Below are 13,829 nucleotides of genomic sequence, written 5' to 3'. Positions count from 1 at the left end.
AAAGAGAAAAGTGGAGATAAAGCCTTTATGGAAAAAAGGGGGGCTGCCAAGGTGAACGGTCTTAACAGGCATTCTGACTTACCAGACTATCCTCAATTATGAGATGTGCCAGAATTCTTCATGGATTCCAACTGCCATTTATTTTTAAACCTCTGTTTACCTGTATTTTGTTGAGATTGTTTATTTTGTTCCTTACCAGATGAGGATTTAGAAAACACTTGGAAAACTTGGAAAAAGGACCCCTTTCATCACACTTTTTGATCACCATTGCAGCAGACGGGCCAAAAAATCTATCCAAAGGAGAATTTAAAATCTCATTTTTAACATTTTTTTCATCTGTGACATTCTAAGAATACAGCCATCCAAAGCGTCTTAAGACAGTATCAGTTGGCCTAGCTATGGAAGTAGCATCAGATTCACACACACCGTGTACAATGACTAGTGACTTAAAATAGATTTTAAAATTAAATCATTTAAAGCAGAGTTTTCCTCAAGAAAAAAAAATATAGTCATACTTACCATAATGATGGATCTGTGTTGCCCATCTACATTTGGTTCAACATGTGGGACTTCAAAATCCAACACCAACCAGTTAAAAAGCCTTTAAGCCCATTTAAGCTACGCCTCCCTTACCCACAACTTCTCACTCTTCCATCAATTCCACAGACCGAGTTTAGCCCACGAGTCAAAATATGATTAGACATCTCCACAAATGCAAGGAAAACATCCAGGGAAAATATGAAACTCTGGAAAAGTTGAATGAAGATTCCCCCCACTGTCTGGCCATCACAGAGGGGAAGACTTGCTCAGCAATAAGGTTGGGGACAGGAGGGTGGGGAGGTTGAACCAGATGGAGACAGACAACCTAGATCAATCGCTATGGCGAGTACACAACTTTTCTATCCGATGTCTGCTGCATCCGATTCAACCTGTGGGACTGAGCCCCTGGCCATGACAATTCCTCAGGAGGAACCAAGAAAGGACATTCTGCAACAGTAGAACCAAATGGAAGTCCTGGACCTGGACTGAACACCCAAATTATAATTTGATTACAAAAAAAGTATTGTGGCCCACCCAAGTAGCAGCTGCACAAATATCCACAAGTACTCTAAAAAGGCTGTAGAAGTAGCTACAGTCCTAGCTGAATGACCTTTAGGCTTATGTTGAACAGAGTCTTGCCTTTCGAAGAATATGCAAATACACAATTTGACAGCCACTTTGATAAAGTTGCTTTAGACATAGGACAACCCAGCCTGGATTTTGAAAAGGAGACAACTAGCTAGATTTCTTGAAAGGCTTGGTACTGCCAAGCTAAAACCTTAACTGCCTATGCACATCCAAACAATGCAAAAGATATTTACCTTTGCTGGAAAAGTTTGGAAAAAAAAGGGGGATTACCAGACTCTCCACCCACAAAACAAATCTTTTCCATTTACTGGTACACACTTCAGAATTCTCTCAAAATTCTCTCAAAAGTGTAGGAGACCAATATATGAACTGCCTGTGAAAGCCTAGAGTTCCTGGCCATCAAAGCAAGTGGAGGAAACATGTGGTCAACTTTAGGGACTGAGGACTGGAGGTATCTAGACTGGCTGCATGAGAAAGGAAAGCCAGAATGGGATCCACCAAAAGGGGTGCTTCACAAGAGGCCGAAGGGAAGCCACACTTGGTGATGCCAAAATGGCAAACTGGGGGATAAGCATAACAGAGACCTGGGGACCAGGCAAACATCAGAGCTTCCCACGGTGCCTGTCCTGGTGGGGGAACAATGGCATAACTGTCACACTGTTTTGGACAGGGATGCGAACAGGTCACAACACAGACTGCCCCAGCAAAAAAAAAAAAAAAAAAAAAAAAAAAAAATCCAGCCTGCTACCGTCAGATTTAGGAACTCATTAAGAAATAAAAATACTCTTGAGGTGGTTGGCCAGAATGTTGGACCTCCCGGGATATGAGCTGCCACCAGAAACTGCTGAGAGGAGATCGCCCACCGCCACTCTCATGGCCTCCTGACAAGAGGATAAGAACATGGTCCTCCTGTTAGTTGTGATGTCAGATATTTGTCCATCTGTACCACAATCTCATCCCTGGGGAGGCCATCCTGAAAAGCTTAGAATGCTTTCATTTCCAGAATGTTGATGTGAATGCGTGCCTCTGAGGAAGACTAGGACCCTTGAATTTTCCTCCCTTCAAAATGTCCCACCACCCCATGAGGGAGGCAGCTATAGTGACCATGGCTGAAGGGGAAGGAATTACAGTTTCCCTTGTATTCCTAATGGAGACTGTAACCACCAAGGAATCTGCTCCTGATACGCTCAGTCATATTGGGAAATCCAATGGCTGTGTTAAGAGGGACCACTATTGTCATAGTCCATTGCAGGACCCTCACGTGATATCTGGCTACAGTGATTAGTCCTATGGATGCTGCCACATGACCCAGAAGCCATAGAAGTGCATGAGCTGGAGGTTAGTGAATTGCAAGCACTGACACAGCCTGAGCTCAAAGACTGAAAACTCTATAGAGTGTAGGCACCTGGCAATCTGATGGATTGTGTGCAGATGACACCCCATGATCTCAAGGGCTTGTACAGACGTAAGGCTGAATTTGGGATAACTGACTGATGGCCAAGTTACTGCATAGCTGGAACAAGGAATCCCTGGTTGATATCAATGCCTTTGTGGGGAAGGTGAGAATCCAATCATCCAGGTACAGAAATGCCTGAAATCCCTGCAGAGAGAGCCAGGCTATGACCATTGCCATGCAGTTGGCAAAACATGCAGGGGGCTGTACTGAGACCAAATGGCAGGACCCTGAACTGAAGTGGCTGGTTCCCAACCGGAAGCGAAGGAACCTCTGGAAACTCCAATCTTGGTGTGATGGTAGGCATCCTTGAAATGTATTGCGTACATCCAATAATCCTTCCTCAGAAGAGGCAATATGAACTGCACCATGCCCATCTGGAACTTGGTCTTTTTGAGGAACTGGTTTAGTCAGTTTAAAATACAAGATTGGCCCAAGGTCCTCTTTGGTACTGAAAAATCTAGAATAGACCCCGGATCCTATCTGGTCTGTGGGACCTCCTGAATGACCATTTGTGAGCAGCTTTCAGATCTCTGCCTCTGCATAAAGTCTGATGAGGTGGAACACTGCGAGACATTTTGGGCGACAGTTTGAAGGAATGATTCTACACACAGGCATCTGACTATTTTCTACCAAGCTTTGAGGTGGAGTGCTAGAAGACCCCAGACTGCCTCCAGAGATGAGCAGTTGGTCAAATCCTGTAGGGTCACTGAAAGGGTCTGCTGCAAAAAGCCCCACAGATGACCCGACTGTGGACCATCTGTCCCACAGGCAGCATCCATTATGCCTCCCCCCCCCCCAGAGAAACCTTCAGGAAAAGCATCCTGGGAAGAGAAAATGTGACTTCCTGAAGAACAGTCGCTTACACCCTTTTCCGATTCCTAGAGACTGATAAGCTGGGGGTAGAAAAAACACCGACTGTGGACAAAGTCTTCCCCTCTTGCTCACTCCTCGTCAATCTGTCTTCATCTTTGGGTCCAAATAAGAGGACCTGTCAAGAGGAGTATTGATGGACACTTAGCAGTCCACAAAGTTACCCAACCTCACTAGACATAGCGCCTCACTGCAATCCCGGAACCTGCCACTCAAACTCATACAGAAACAGATGCTTGGTGCCAGAGCCATGGGTCAAGCTAAATGCCAAGAAATGTATAGTTGCCCCCTTTGGGAAAAAAACGTACCCGTGAATTACCATATAGGTGGCAGTACACAACACCGAAGGGACACAGGTGGACAGTAGTCTCACCTTAGATAACCACATCCCCACAACAGTCATGAAATCTTGTGTGGCGCACCTCATCACTAAGGGCTTTTCATCCAGAAAAAACTAGGTCATTGTCCCACTGTACTCATCCCTCATTAGACCCATTATAGAATAAAACGCTCCGTTGGGTATGTACCTCTCAAAACATCTGCAACTGGAAAGGCCGCAGAAATACCTCACTAAAACAATCACAGGCCTAAAGCAGATGCCCTACGCTGAAACTCCAGCTATACTCTTGTTGCATATAGTTTACTCAGAGGCAATCTCTGCTCAACATACAAGGCCATGTCAAACCCAGAGCTGTTGGACATGCTACACTTAAACTCCCAATCCCTCAGAGCCACATGCTCCAGGGATCTAAACCTTGTCATCACAATAAACAAAACATGCTGGAGGGATAGGTTCTTGACCCATAGACTCCCTAGATTGCCCATACATGCCAAGCAGAGTGCCTTTTTGGCCCGCTTCAAAATGAAGCGTGACAAAATTGGATGGGAGAAAGGAAATTCACTCCGGGGATCACATCAGTCGCCCTGCTAGACAAGTAGTGTGGGAAGAAATAGCCAGGGAATTGTTATGGCTAGGCTTGTATAGGCCCTACGGCTAACAGCCTAGTACCAACCTACGAATGCTCCATCAGCAGAATTAGAGGACTTCAAATCAAGGTTTCAATGTGATTTAAGGTGGGCAAGAGTCCCCAGGTTCTTCTGCGTTTCTAGAGACTGTTGTGTCTTGAGGGTGCCTGATACTTCAGAGGCCAGATGAAGCATCAAGTGCTATTAAGTAGTTAGTGGGGGGTGGAGGTGGTGAACTGAGGATCGCTCTTCAGAACTTTTTGGTGGCCACCACTACCACAATGACATCCACATCTTGGCCCTTGCTTCAGTGAAGCCAGTCTTTTGTGGTTACAGGTAAAAACTTGTCTGGCTTCCTACGAATAGACTGTAGTATGTAAAGTTTCTTCCACACCCTCTGGGATACCCAGTTCTATAAGGGTGCCTGGAGGGGGAGGGGAAGCCACCAAAGTCATGGATGGACCTACACCAAAGGCCTTCAGAAAAACTGACTCCGAGAGGAGCAGCTTTGGTGGTTCAGCCCCCGTGCTGGCAATGCAGCTTCAACAAATCACCAAGGAGGCATCATCATGTGGGGACTTGGGGGAATCATCTCCATCAAGGTTCGTATCCTCCATTAGGACTCCTCTGGGGAAAAGTGCTTCCTCTCTCTTCCCTGAAATATCCCACTATGATGAAGCTGGAGAAGAGATTAAGAGTTGGGCAAGCCCCTCAAAGGGGACAAGCTAGAGGTTGGTTGATGCAAGTGGTCCTGGAACAGGCTGATGACTGGCCAGAAAAACAAATGAAAACTGGGAGGTGGTGACAGCTGGAAACAGCGGTCCCTTCTCCTGGAAGAGAACATCCTCTCAACAACATTAAAAGGCTGAGGGTGGTGGGCCTCCGAAGTGTAAGACAACCCAGAACCCAAGGAAACAGCATCTAGACTCAAACCAGAGATCACAGCCATGCTGTCTAAAGCTGAAGCGCAGAGTGGAGTGACTATCCTGAAGCAAGAACAGTTGACCCCCACCCAGACACTCCAGCTTAGACTCAGACTCCGGTATCAATGGCCCTGAACAAGTTGGGGTCAAAGTTACCAAGGAACAGGATGGAGCCGCTGTCAGATCTGTTTCAGGGTGGGGGGGTGGGGGTGGAAACTCGACTGGAGCTGAAGACTTCAGATCTGAAGGGGCTGAGGGAGGAGGCCAGAATGATGGAGAAGAGGGCCTTGTTGTTGGAACTAGAGGAGATTAGCCCAAATTGCATCGGTTCCTGCCAAAAGAACCTCATCAGCTGCTCCATATCACAGACAGGACAGATGAATCCAGAGGATGGCTTTGAGTGTCTATGGGAAGAGGACTCTTGCATGTCGGATCTGAGCCAGGGGAAGCTCTGAATCGGCGGGGTGGAGACCAGAAGGACTGTGGCAACTGAAGAGGGGTACAAAAGATAAAGGGAGACACTACCCTGCCTGAAGGTGCCCCTTTGACCAGGAAGGGACCCAAGAATGCTCATAGAGAGATGGGGAGAGATCATGCTATTTGATTTTGGTGCAGAAGGCAACTGGCCCCAGGATGCCCGAGCGGATGTTGGCGCCGATGCTGCCAGTAGAGAAAGTTGAGGGATCTTCAGACCCACAGAATCCAAGGTAGCAGGCCCATAAGTGGAGGCTGAAGATTACCTCAGAGTCAGAAGCATACACATCCCCCCATTTAATCAATAATCTTCCCAGCCTTATCAGAAAGAGAGGGGGACTGGAATTAAAATGTTCAGCAGTAGAGGGATTAACAAACTATAATCACAGAAAAAAAAAAGTAGCTGCTCGGCAGTCAAATCTCCAGTTAAAAAAAAATGTAAATTGAAATAATGCACAGGAGAGAATGATGACAGAGCAATATGCTCCTCATAAATAAGATATTTGAACAGTCTATTGTAGCATTCGCTACCAGCTGTACTAGATACACAAATGCACCATACAAAAAATGCAATATGATGCAGAAAAGCAGTTCGTATAAGCAGGCAGTTTGCACTTCACCAAAAATTTGATCCAAAGACCAAGTAAAAAGCAAATCCTTTTAATGATGCAAGAACATGGCAAGCGCTTTCACCCAAAGGGCTTCTTCAGGCCAAAAAGCAATCATTTAAACACCAGTATATATACACAAATACATGACATCACTTCCTCCTGATCATTTGACAAGCAACATCTTAAAAGAACATAACCTGTAAAATAACTAACCTATACAATAATACTAAAATCACTTAAACTGATGCATCTAATATTCACAAGATAAAAATAATTAAGCTGCTATATATCGGGTAGGTTTCAAATTCTATCCTAAGGCTAGTTGTGATACCCCACATGTTGTTTATCTTGCGTAAGTCTTGCCCAGCTTTTTATGTGGGCAAGACTGATGGGCGACTCAAGGATAGAATAAGAGAACATTTATAGAATATTCGGATCAAATCAGATAAAAATGCATTATCCAAACCTGTTCTGGATACATCTATAGAACATACGTTTAAGTTTATGGTAGTTCAGGTTAAATCAGCCAACTATAAGGAAGGATGATGTTCAAAACTGGACTGAACAGAATAAAACAAAATGAATTATTAGATTAAGAACTGACCGGGAGCCTGGGTTGAATGACAGGGTACCCCTCAGCCATGCTGAAGGGAAGGAAGCCAAGTTCTTAGCAGACAAGGGTGGCTCTCGCTTACTCAGTGAGGGGACCCCCAACAGTCACAGAGGACATGACTAACCCAAAGGTAAACAGAGGGATTGGGTAAAATATGAATGGGCTGAAGTACCACTAATGGACGCAACAGAGTCGCCACCCACAGCGGAGGCCAACTGCTAGCCTGCTGTGACGACACGTCTACATAACTTTTGTTTTTTGTAGATGGAAGGACCACCAAATGTGATTCGAGAGATTAATAGTAAAGCCAAAAGTTGTGCCTCTTTCTTGGGTAAAAAGCAGCAAATACTGAAAACTAGAAGTCTTAAGTGTCTTTTTATTTCATAGACAAGCCCAGTAAAAGCCCTTTCAACACATTGCCAGCCACACAAATAAATGGAAGGTCTTCCCCCACAAGGAATTTATCTGCCCAGAAAAGGAACAGCACAAGCAAATTGTCAATCCTGGAAAGTCTCAGAGGAGTATAATCAGAGCACAATCTTCAGAGGCAGTTAATCTCTGAAGGGCTTGGTGCTCAGTGTCAAAAAAAAACCTCAGCTTGAGCTTCCAGACACATCGGGCACATGGAAGGGGCCCTGAAGTTTTGGAAGCTGGTCAGCCGTTTTTACCTCTGGCACGATACAACAGTTCTATTCATCACTGCTGCAGCAGCCTTAGCTAACACCATCATGAGTGAAAGTCCTTGTGGAGACTCTGCGTCAGTACATTAGTCTGTGGAATAACACTAAAAAAGGCAATATAATCCACCTATTGGGTACTTATTTTTCCTGTAAAAGCAATTCACCTGAGACCAAATGTTGTGGCCATGTCCCAAACTGCATGTCAAGAAAGATCTTAAGACAACGTTGGTCCAATGCCCCTCTTATACCAGATACATCCTTGTGCGACAGTGGGAGGGAGGTTGCCAAAGCCTTGGGGTAAGGTATACAGCACTGAAGCCAGGCAGTGCATCAGGTTACCTGCGGGCAGGATCTCTCAATACTGAGGACTGCAGCACTGAAGAGTATGATCATCATCATGCAGGGAGTTTATAAACACAGTGTTATCAAAGAGTGGGCAACAAAAAGACTTGCATTCTAATTACACTGGGTGAATATATGTGCAATCCTTTCAAAACACTGGCAGAAAATATAAAACTAACACAATGTTTCAGAAAACAGTGTAGAATGAGGACAAAACGTATTTGAGTGGACTTCAATGATGCTTTTAGATAAATATATTTAATCTCAAAACAGCTCTGCTCTCATCACGGATAGCCTTATTCCAGCAGGCCTATATCTATGCACAATCTAAACAGCATTTCACCCCATACTCTACACCAGTATACAAAGGAATAGCCTTTGCATATCGAAGAGGCCCCGATTTAACATTTGAGTGATCGCGCAATAAAACTGAAGGCAAGATGTTTAAATGTGGAGCATGTCATAAATGTCAATGTGTGAATTGCATATCAGAGGTGCAAGCAGGAAATGTATTTCATTTCAGCCCGTTTTAGCAGTTACACTCAGGGAATTGTTTATATTGCTAGCTGTGAGTAATGTAAAAACTGAACGTAAATTAAGCCAACGGATTTAGGAGCATATATGAAATAATAAAAAAAAAGGAAAGCAGCTAATATATTACATACACACATTATCCAGTTCCCTGGTCACAAGTTAGTTTGCAGTTTTACAAGCACTGAAGAGTCTGAGAGGGGGCTTGTGGAAAGTTTTATTGGAACAACGGAGGTGTGGTGGCAGATTTATCTGCATGCGACTGCCCCTCTTATGATATAATTTCTATTAAGAGTTTTACAGTAAGTTGAAATCTTTTGACAAATAATTTCTTATAATTAGCACATTTGCATTTTTGATGTTTTTATTGTGAGTTTTACATTGTGCTGGCTATTTACAGCTCTGTGTTTTAGTTGCATTAGACATACAAGTTGTGGGCTGCTAGGACTAAATCTGTCTAAAGTTTTACACATTTGGTTACTTTAAGTGTATTGGTTATTTTGTATTTATTGGTTTTACATGCATTTCCCGATTTATATAAAAAGGAGTCACACGATGCATTTGAATTGAATCTGAAGTTTGATATTAAATCGAAAGAAAGCACTTATTTTTATGTGCAGTGTCCTTTTGCATTTATTAAAGTTCCTTTGTACAGTTTTGGTTGCAGAGTGGCTTTTTGTTAAGGTTTATTGGATTCATTTAGCATGAATAGCCAGTAATATTCATTCTAATTCCAACCAAGTGGTCAAATTCTGCAGCATTGTCTCTCTCCTAATTTAAATAAAACACATTTTTAAGAGTGCAGTTATAGTACATTTGACAGATGATAATTTGGTTCAACACCAACATGCTCCTAAGGAAACTGTGCACATGAAGTCTGAGAATTGGCAATATTTCATCTCGTATGTACTTCTTGGTTTTTCAAAGGCAAAAAAAAAAAATCAATAAATATCAACATGACAATCTTTCATGGCTTCCAAATTGCAACAAAACCCCTTTGACACTAGGCAAACATTTAAGGCATTTTCTATAGAAGATCAATATTACTATTTTAACTCTGCAACTCCATTTACTAGAGTACAATACAACAGTCAAGATCACCACTCCCAGTAAATTTTTAAATAAATATTGTACTGAAACAGAATTTCTAGGTTACCATGTGCAACTGCTACCAGCAGTTAGCCTAGTTTATTTCAAACTAAGTGAAGTGTGACCTCTCTTCCTTACAGACAAAATCCTTGCAAAGGAGCAATAGGAATAAAGCACAGATTTATATTTGCAACTGTTCAATGAAGAAAAGTACTAGAAGGGTCAAGTCTCGTCACACACAGTCACTACACGTTCGCAAAATTTGACACTTTTCAGCAGATATATTTATGAAGTACATGGCTCATAATGCACACAGGTCACCTACTGCAACCTAAAAACACCACATACAGCATGCACTGAAATAACAGCAACTCTCTCCTGCAAAGAGACTATGCAACAAATTAGGGAAAAAAAAATAACACTGCAAAACCACCAGCAAGCGTACTACTCAACTTTACAGACACTGCCAAAACTGGAATTAAAAGTATATTGGAAATTCTAAGTTAACAGGGCAAGCACTTCCTATCTGTGCCAACTCTGTGGCCATTATCATGATTGTTTTGCTTTATCTAACTCTGCAGGTGAAAGGTCTCAACCAGTATGTTAGCAAGGTGGACAGAGCAAGAGAAAACTAACCAGACTTCACACGTTTCTTCTTGCTATTCTGCTTTGAAGGACTTTCCTGTCGTTCATCAGAATCCCTGCTGCTGTTGCTTCGGCTGCGCTTTTTCAAGTCACTAACTTTCTTTTTGCCAGCTAGCGACTCAATTTTTTTGATTAACGGCTCATCATCACTGGAGTCAGATACCTATGTGACAAAGTGAAGAAGAGTGCAGTTATAATCACCATACAATGGGTGGGAGAAGACTGTAGATACAAGAACACAAAAGTAGATTATGAGAACACAAAAACCCATGTAGGGGTTGCATGGCATCAAAGTCCAGTACCAACAGGTGGCTGCAAAAAAAATCATTTTTCTTCCAAAAAAAAGTTAGCAATGACCACTCGCTGTAAATACCTTTACCTACAAATAGGTAAAGAAATAAACATGGACGCAAATCCAAAAACCAAAGAATAAAAAAAAAAAAAAGTTAACCATAACAAGTTAGAAAGCATATATTTGCATCGCTAAATGGTCATCTCCAAAACTCAGACTTTAAGAGATTAGGAACTGCATCCAACAAATTGGGAACCTTTAACTGACCATGACCACAGCATTACAGCCACATCTTTTACAAACACTTTTCTCCACTTATAAACAAGTACTTCCTTTAGTCTCCACACTGCTTAAATCACAAAAAATCTGCACCTCAGAGAGCCCAAAGCTCTTTAAACTCGAGACAAAGCCTGCAGAAACTGAAAAAGTCATTTTTCATTAGAAAACAGACAGCAAGCAGCAGAATTAAGCTAAACAAAAAAGCTGGTTCATATTATATGATCGGACGCTAGAAATAGCGAACAATCTATTATAGAACCCAAATGCACAAAACTTTAAAGGAACGGATCAGCAAAATTTTCCCCCAGGGAAAAAACTGCTGTTCCAAAAAAAAAAAAAAAGGTATAGGCAACAAAGTCACACCCCCACTTTAAATATACCAACTCAGAGATCACCAAACTGTGAAAACAGCAAAGTCCGGAGAATGGCCCAGCAAATTTTTTCCCTGGGAAAAAAAAATGTAGTAGATTCTTTCCCTTCGATATTCTGTAGTTTTTGTGGATTAGAGTTAAACAAATGAGCGTTCACCATTTCTAGCGTTTGCTCATATAATAGAACCCCCCCCCCCACAAAAAAAAGCTACAAGATGCTACAAAATCCAATTTCCTAAAGGCTTTACAAAGATCATTCCAAATGACTATAAAAGTTCTGGAATTTAGTAATTAAGACAACCGTCCCAAAACCCCAAACAGACCATTCAAGAGAGATTTCCCCAACCTCTGGATGCTTAGCTCCTCCTGATTTTCTGAATGAATTCTCCCGTGCATCAGTCCCCATCTTTCAACATTGTTCACTAAAAAAAAAAAAAAAAGAGAGCTTTCACTTGACATCTTTTCAAGTTTACAAAGATTAAATAGAAAGATACTGGAATTCAAAAAATCTCTACCAACAGCCCAGCTGTTGCAGATGGCCTTGGCCTTTGCTTATCGTAACAGGACAAGATCACACTCGCCAACTCCTTAATACATCTTTACACCCTCTACCTCATTAAGTTCTATGCAACTAAACCCTCCAAAATAAAAGGATTTCTGTTTACACTGATTTGGCAAAGTACTTGGGAAAACTAAAAACTAATAGGCTACCAACTTTCTGAATAGATTCCAACTGGTGTGATTTTCTTTGGTATCAGCAGGTCTTGTTCAGCTGAAGCACCATGACCTCTAACTATGTTTTGCAAGGCATCATTGGTAGAGCTATTAAATGCCTCCATATTCATACACCCCACAAAAGGTGTGCAATCTAGCTGATCATACACTTATTAAAACTCCTACATACCAGGAGGCATCCGCTCACAAGTGAAATACAAACCTTACTTACAAAAGCACACAAAGGAAAAAGTTACTCTCCTCACATTTTCTTCTCCAACGGTATCTCACAGGAATCTGTACTATCCCCTTTATGAAGTCCCTCATTTCATTAATAAGCTACCCATTAATTTTTCTCTCATCATTCTACATGTGGCAAATATAGAAAGTAACTTGGGGAAGAACCCTACAATGCTATCAAATTGTCTTCACAAACATGCTATGCTATCTGGAACCCCCCAAAGATTGGCTTAAAACAACTGGACTATTATCAAATATGAATCAAGAGCAGATCAAAACAATTCTGCAATACTTTGGTATTAGATGCAAATCTGAGTTTTCAACATCACAGCCAATTAACTAAAGCCAAAATTAACACTTTCACCAGAGCAGAGAAAGCTGTTACAGTATACAAATACACTACAAAAACTACCTCAAAATAATAAAAGCAGGTTTATAAACCTCATATCAAAGCAAAAATCACTTGCTCTACATGGTCAAAACAAAAACGGTTCCCAGTCAGTCAACCTGAGATCCCACCCTCCATAGAACCTTAAAACACGGCAGAATAAGCTACAATCCAGAGCATTTATCTGTACTTCTGCTGGAAGTATGGAATTCCTCCTACGTGTAAATTAACTACCCAAATAAGCAACATTCAGAATCCACCACATTCCTCCTACGTGTAAATTAACTACCCAAATAAGCAACATTCAGAATCCACCACATAACACAAGCACTCAGGTCATTCCAGAACAAGTACAAATATGACTTATCATTGTTCAAGCCTGTGTGAATTACCAGAGACGTACCTCCCTGGACTACATTAAGAGACACATGAAGAGCTCTCTGATCATGTAGCCCAGACTGGCATGACCCTGACACTCAGTAGCATCCTGCCCTCACCAAGAATGATACCTCAGTATAAAGACAAAAATGATAAATTTGAACTGGCTAAGCTTCTGTCGTCATTCAAAGGGGATCCAGTGTGCGTCAGCCTGGGACGACATGTTCGACAAGCAGCCACATTGCTTCGCAAGAGACGGTCTGCACCTGTCACCCCCTAGGCTTTCGAATAGTGGCCAAGGCACTTACTGCCCCCATAGTGCCTTTTTTTAGGCAAGGCTAAAAAGGCCAACCAACCCCCGTAAACAGCACAAAACTGAGGGTTAGGCTACTCAACACCAGGAGTTTAAATCTCAAAAAATCACACACTAAGCACTCCTTAGTATGGAGAATATCAACATCTGTACAGTAACTCGAACCTGGTTCAAGGCTCCAGAGAGCACCCAAGCACTACCGGGCTACAACTCATACCACACATTTCGGCCACAGAACATGGACAGAAACACAAAAGGAGGGGGTGTATCCATATTCATCAAGGATACCTACACCTCCAGGTTAGTGGCACAGCATGATACCTCTTGAGATCATCCCGATGCAGCTAACATCAGCAAATCTGCAATGCAAATTGTGGCCTGCTACAGATCACCCTCCATGACCCAGGACTACCACTCCAGGTAGTCCAAAGTCTCCAGAAAGGTGAAGGTCCTATCGAACACCCTGATATTGGGCAACTTCAATTACCCTACCATTAACTGGGAAAACTGGAGTACAAACCCCCAG

At 42.4% G+C, this 13,829-nt stretch overlaps 1 protein-coding gene across 2 annotated transcripts in view; it reads right to left on the bottom strand.

The window, feature by feature from the left end:
- HIRIP3 (HIRA interacting protein 3) overlaps nucleotides 1–13,829 on the bottom strand; it is a 193,836-nt gene that overhangs the window by 139,376 nt on the left and 40,631 nt on the right. For both annotated transcript variants that reach the window (XM_044086304.1, XM_044086305.1), the window contains exon 3: nucleotides 10,320–10,491. In XM_044086304.1, coding sequence (XP_043942239.1) covers nucleotides 10,320–10,491 — 172 coding nt within the window. The remainder of the gene's footprint in view (nucleotides 1–10,319; nucleotides 10,492–13,829) is intronic.

Source organism: Protopterus annectens, chromosome 10.part0 (assembly GCF_019279795.1).
Source record: "Protopterus annectens isolate FY-2018-M chromosome 10.part0, PAN1.0, whole genome shotgun sequence".
Lineage (NCBI taxonomy): Eukaryota > Metazoa > Chordata > Ceratodontiformes > Protopteridae > Protopterus > Protopterus annectens.
Note: the sequence above shows the minus strand (reverse complement) of the source record. Positions and strands in the feature narration are given on the sequence as shown.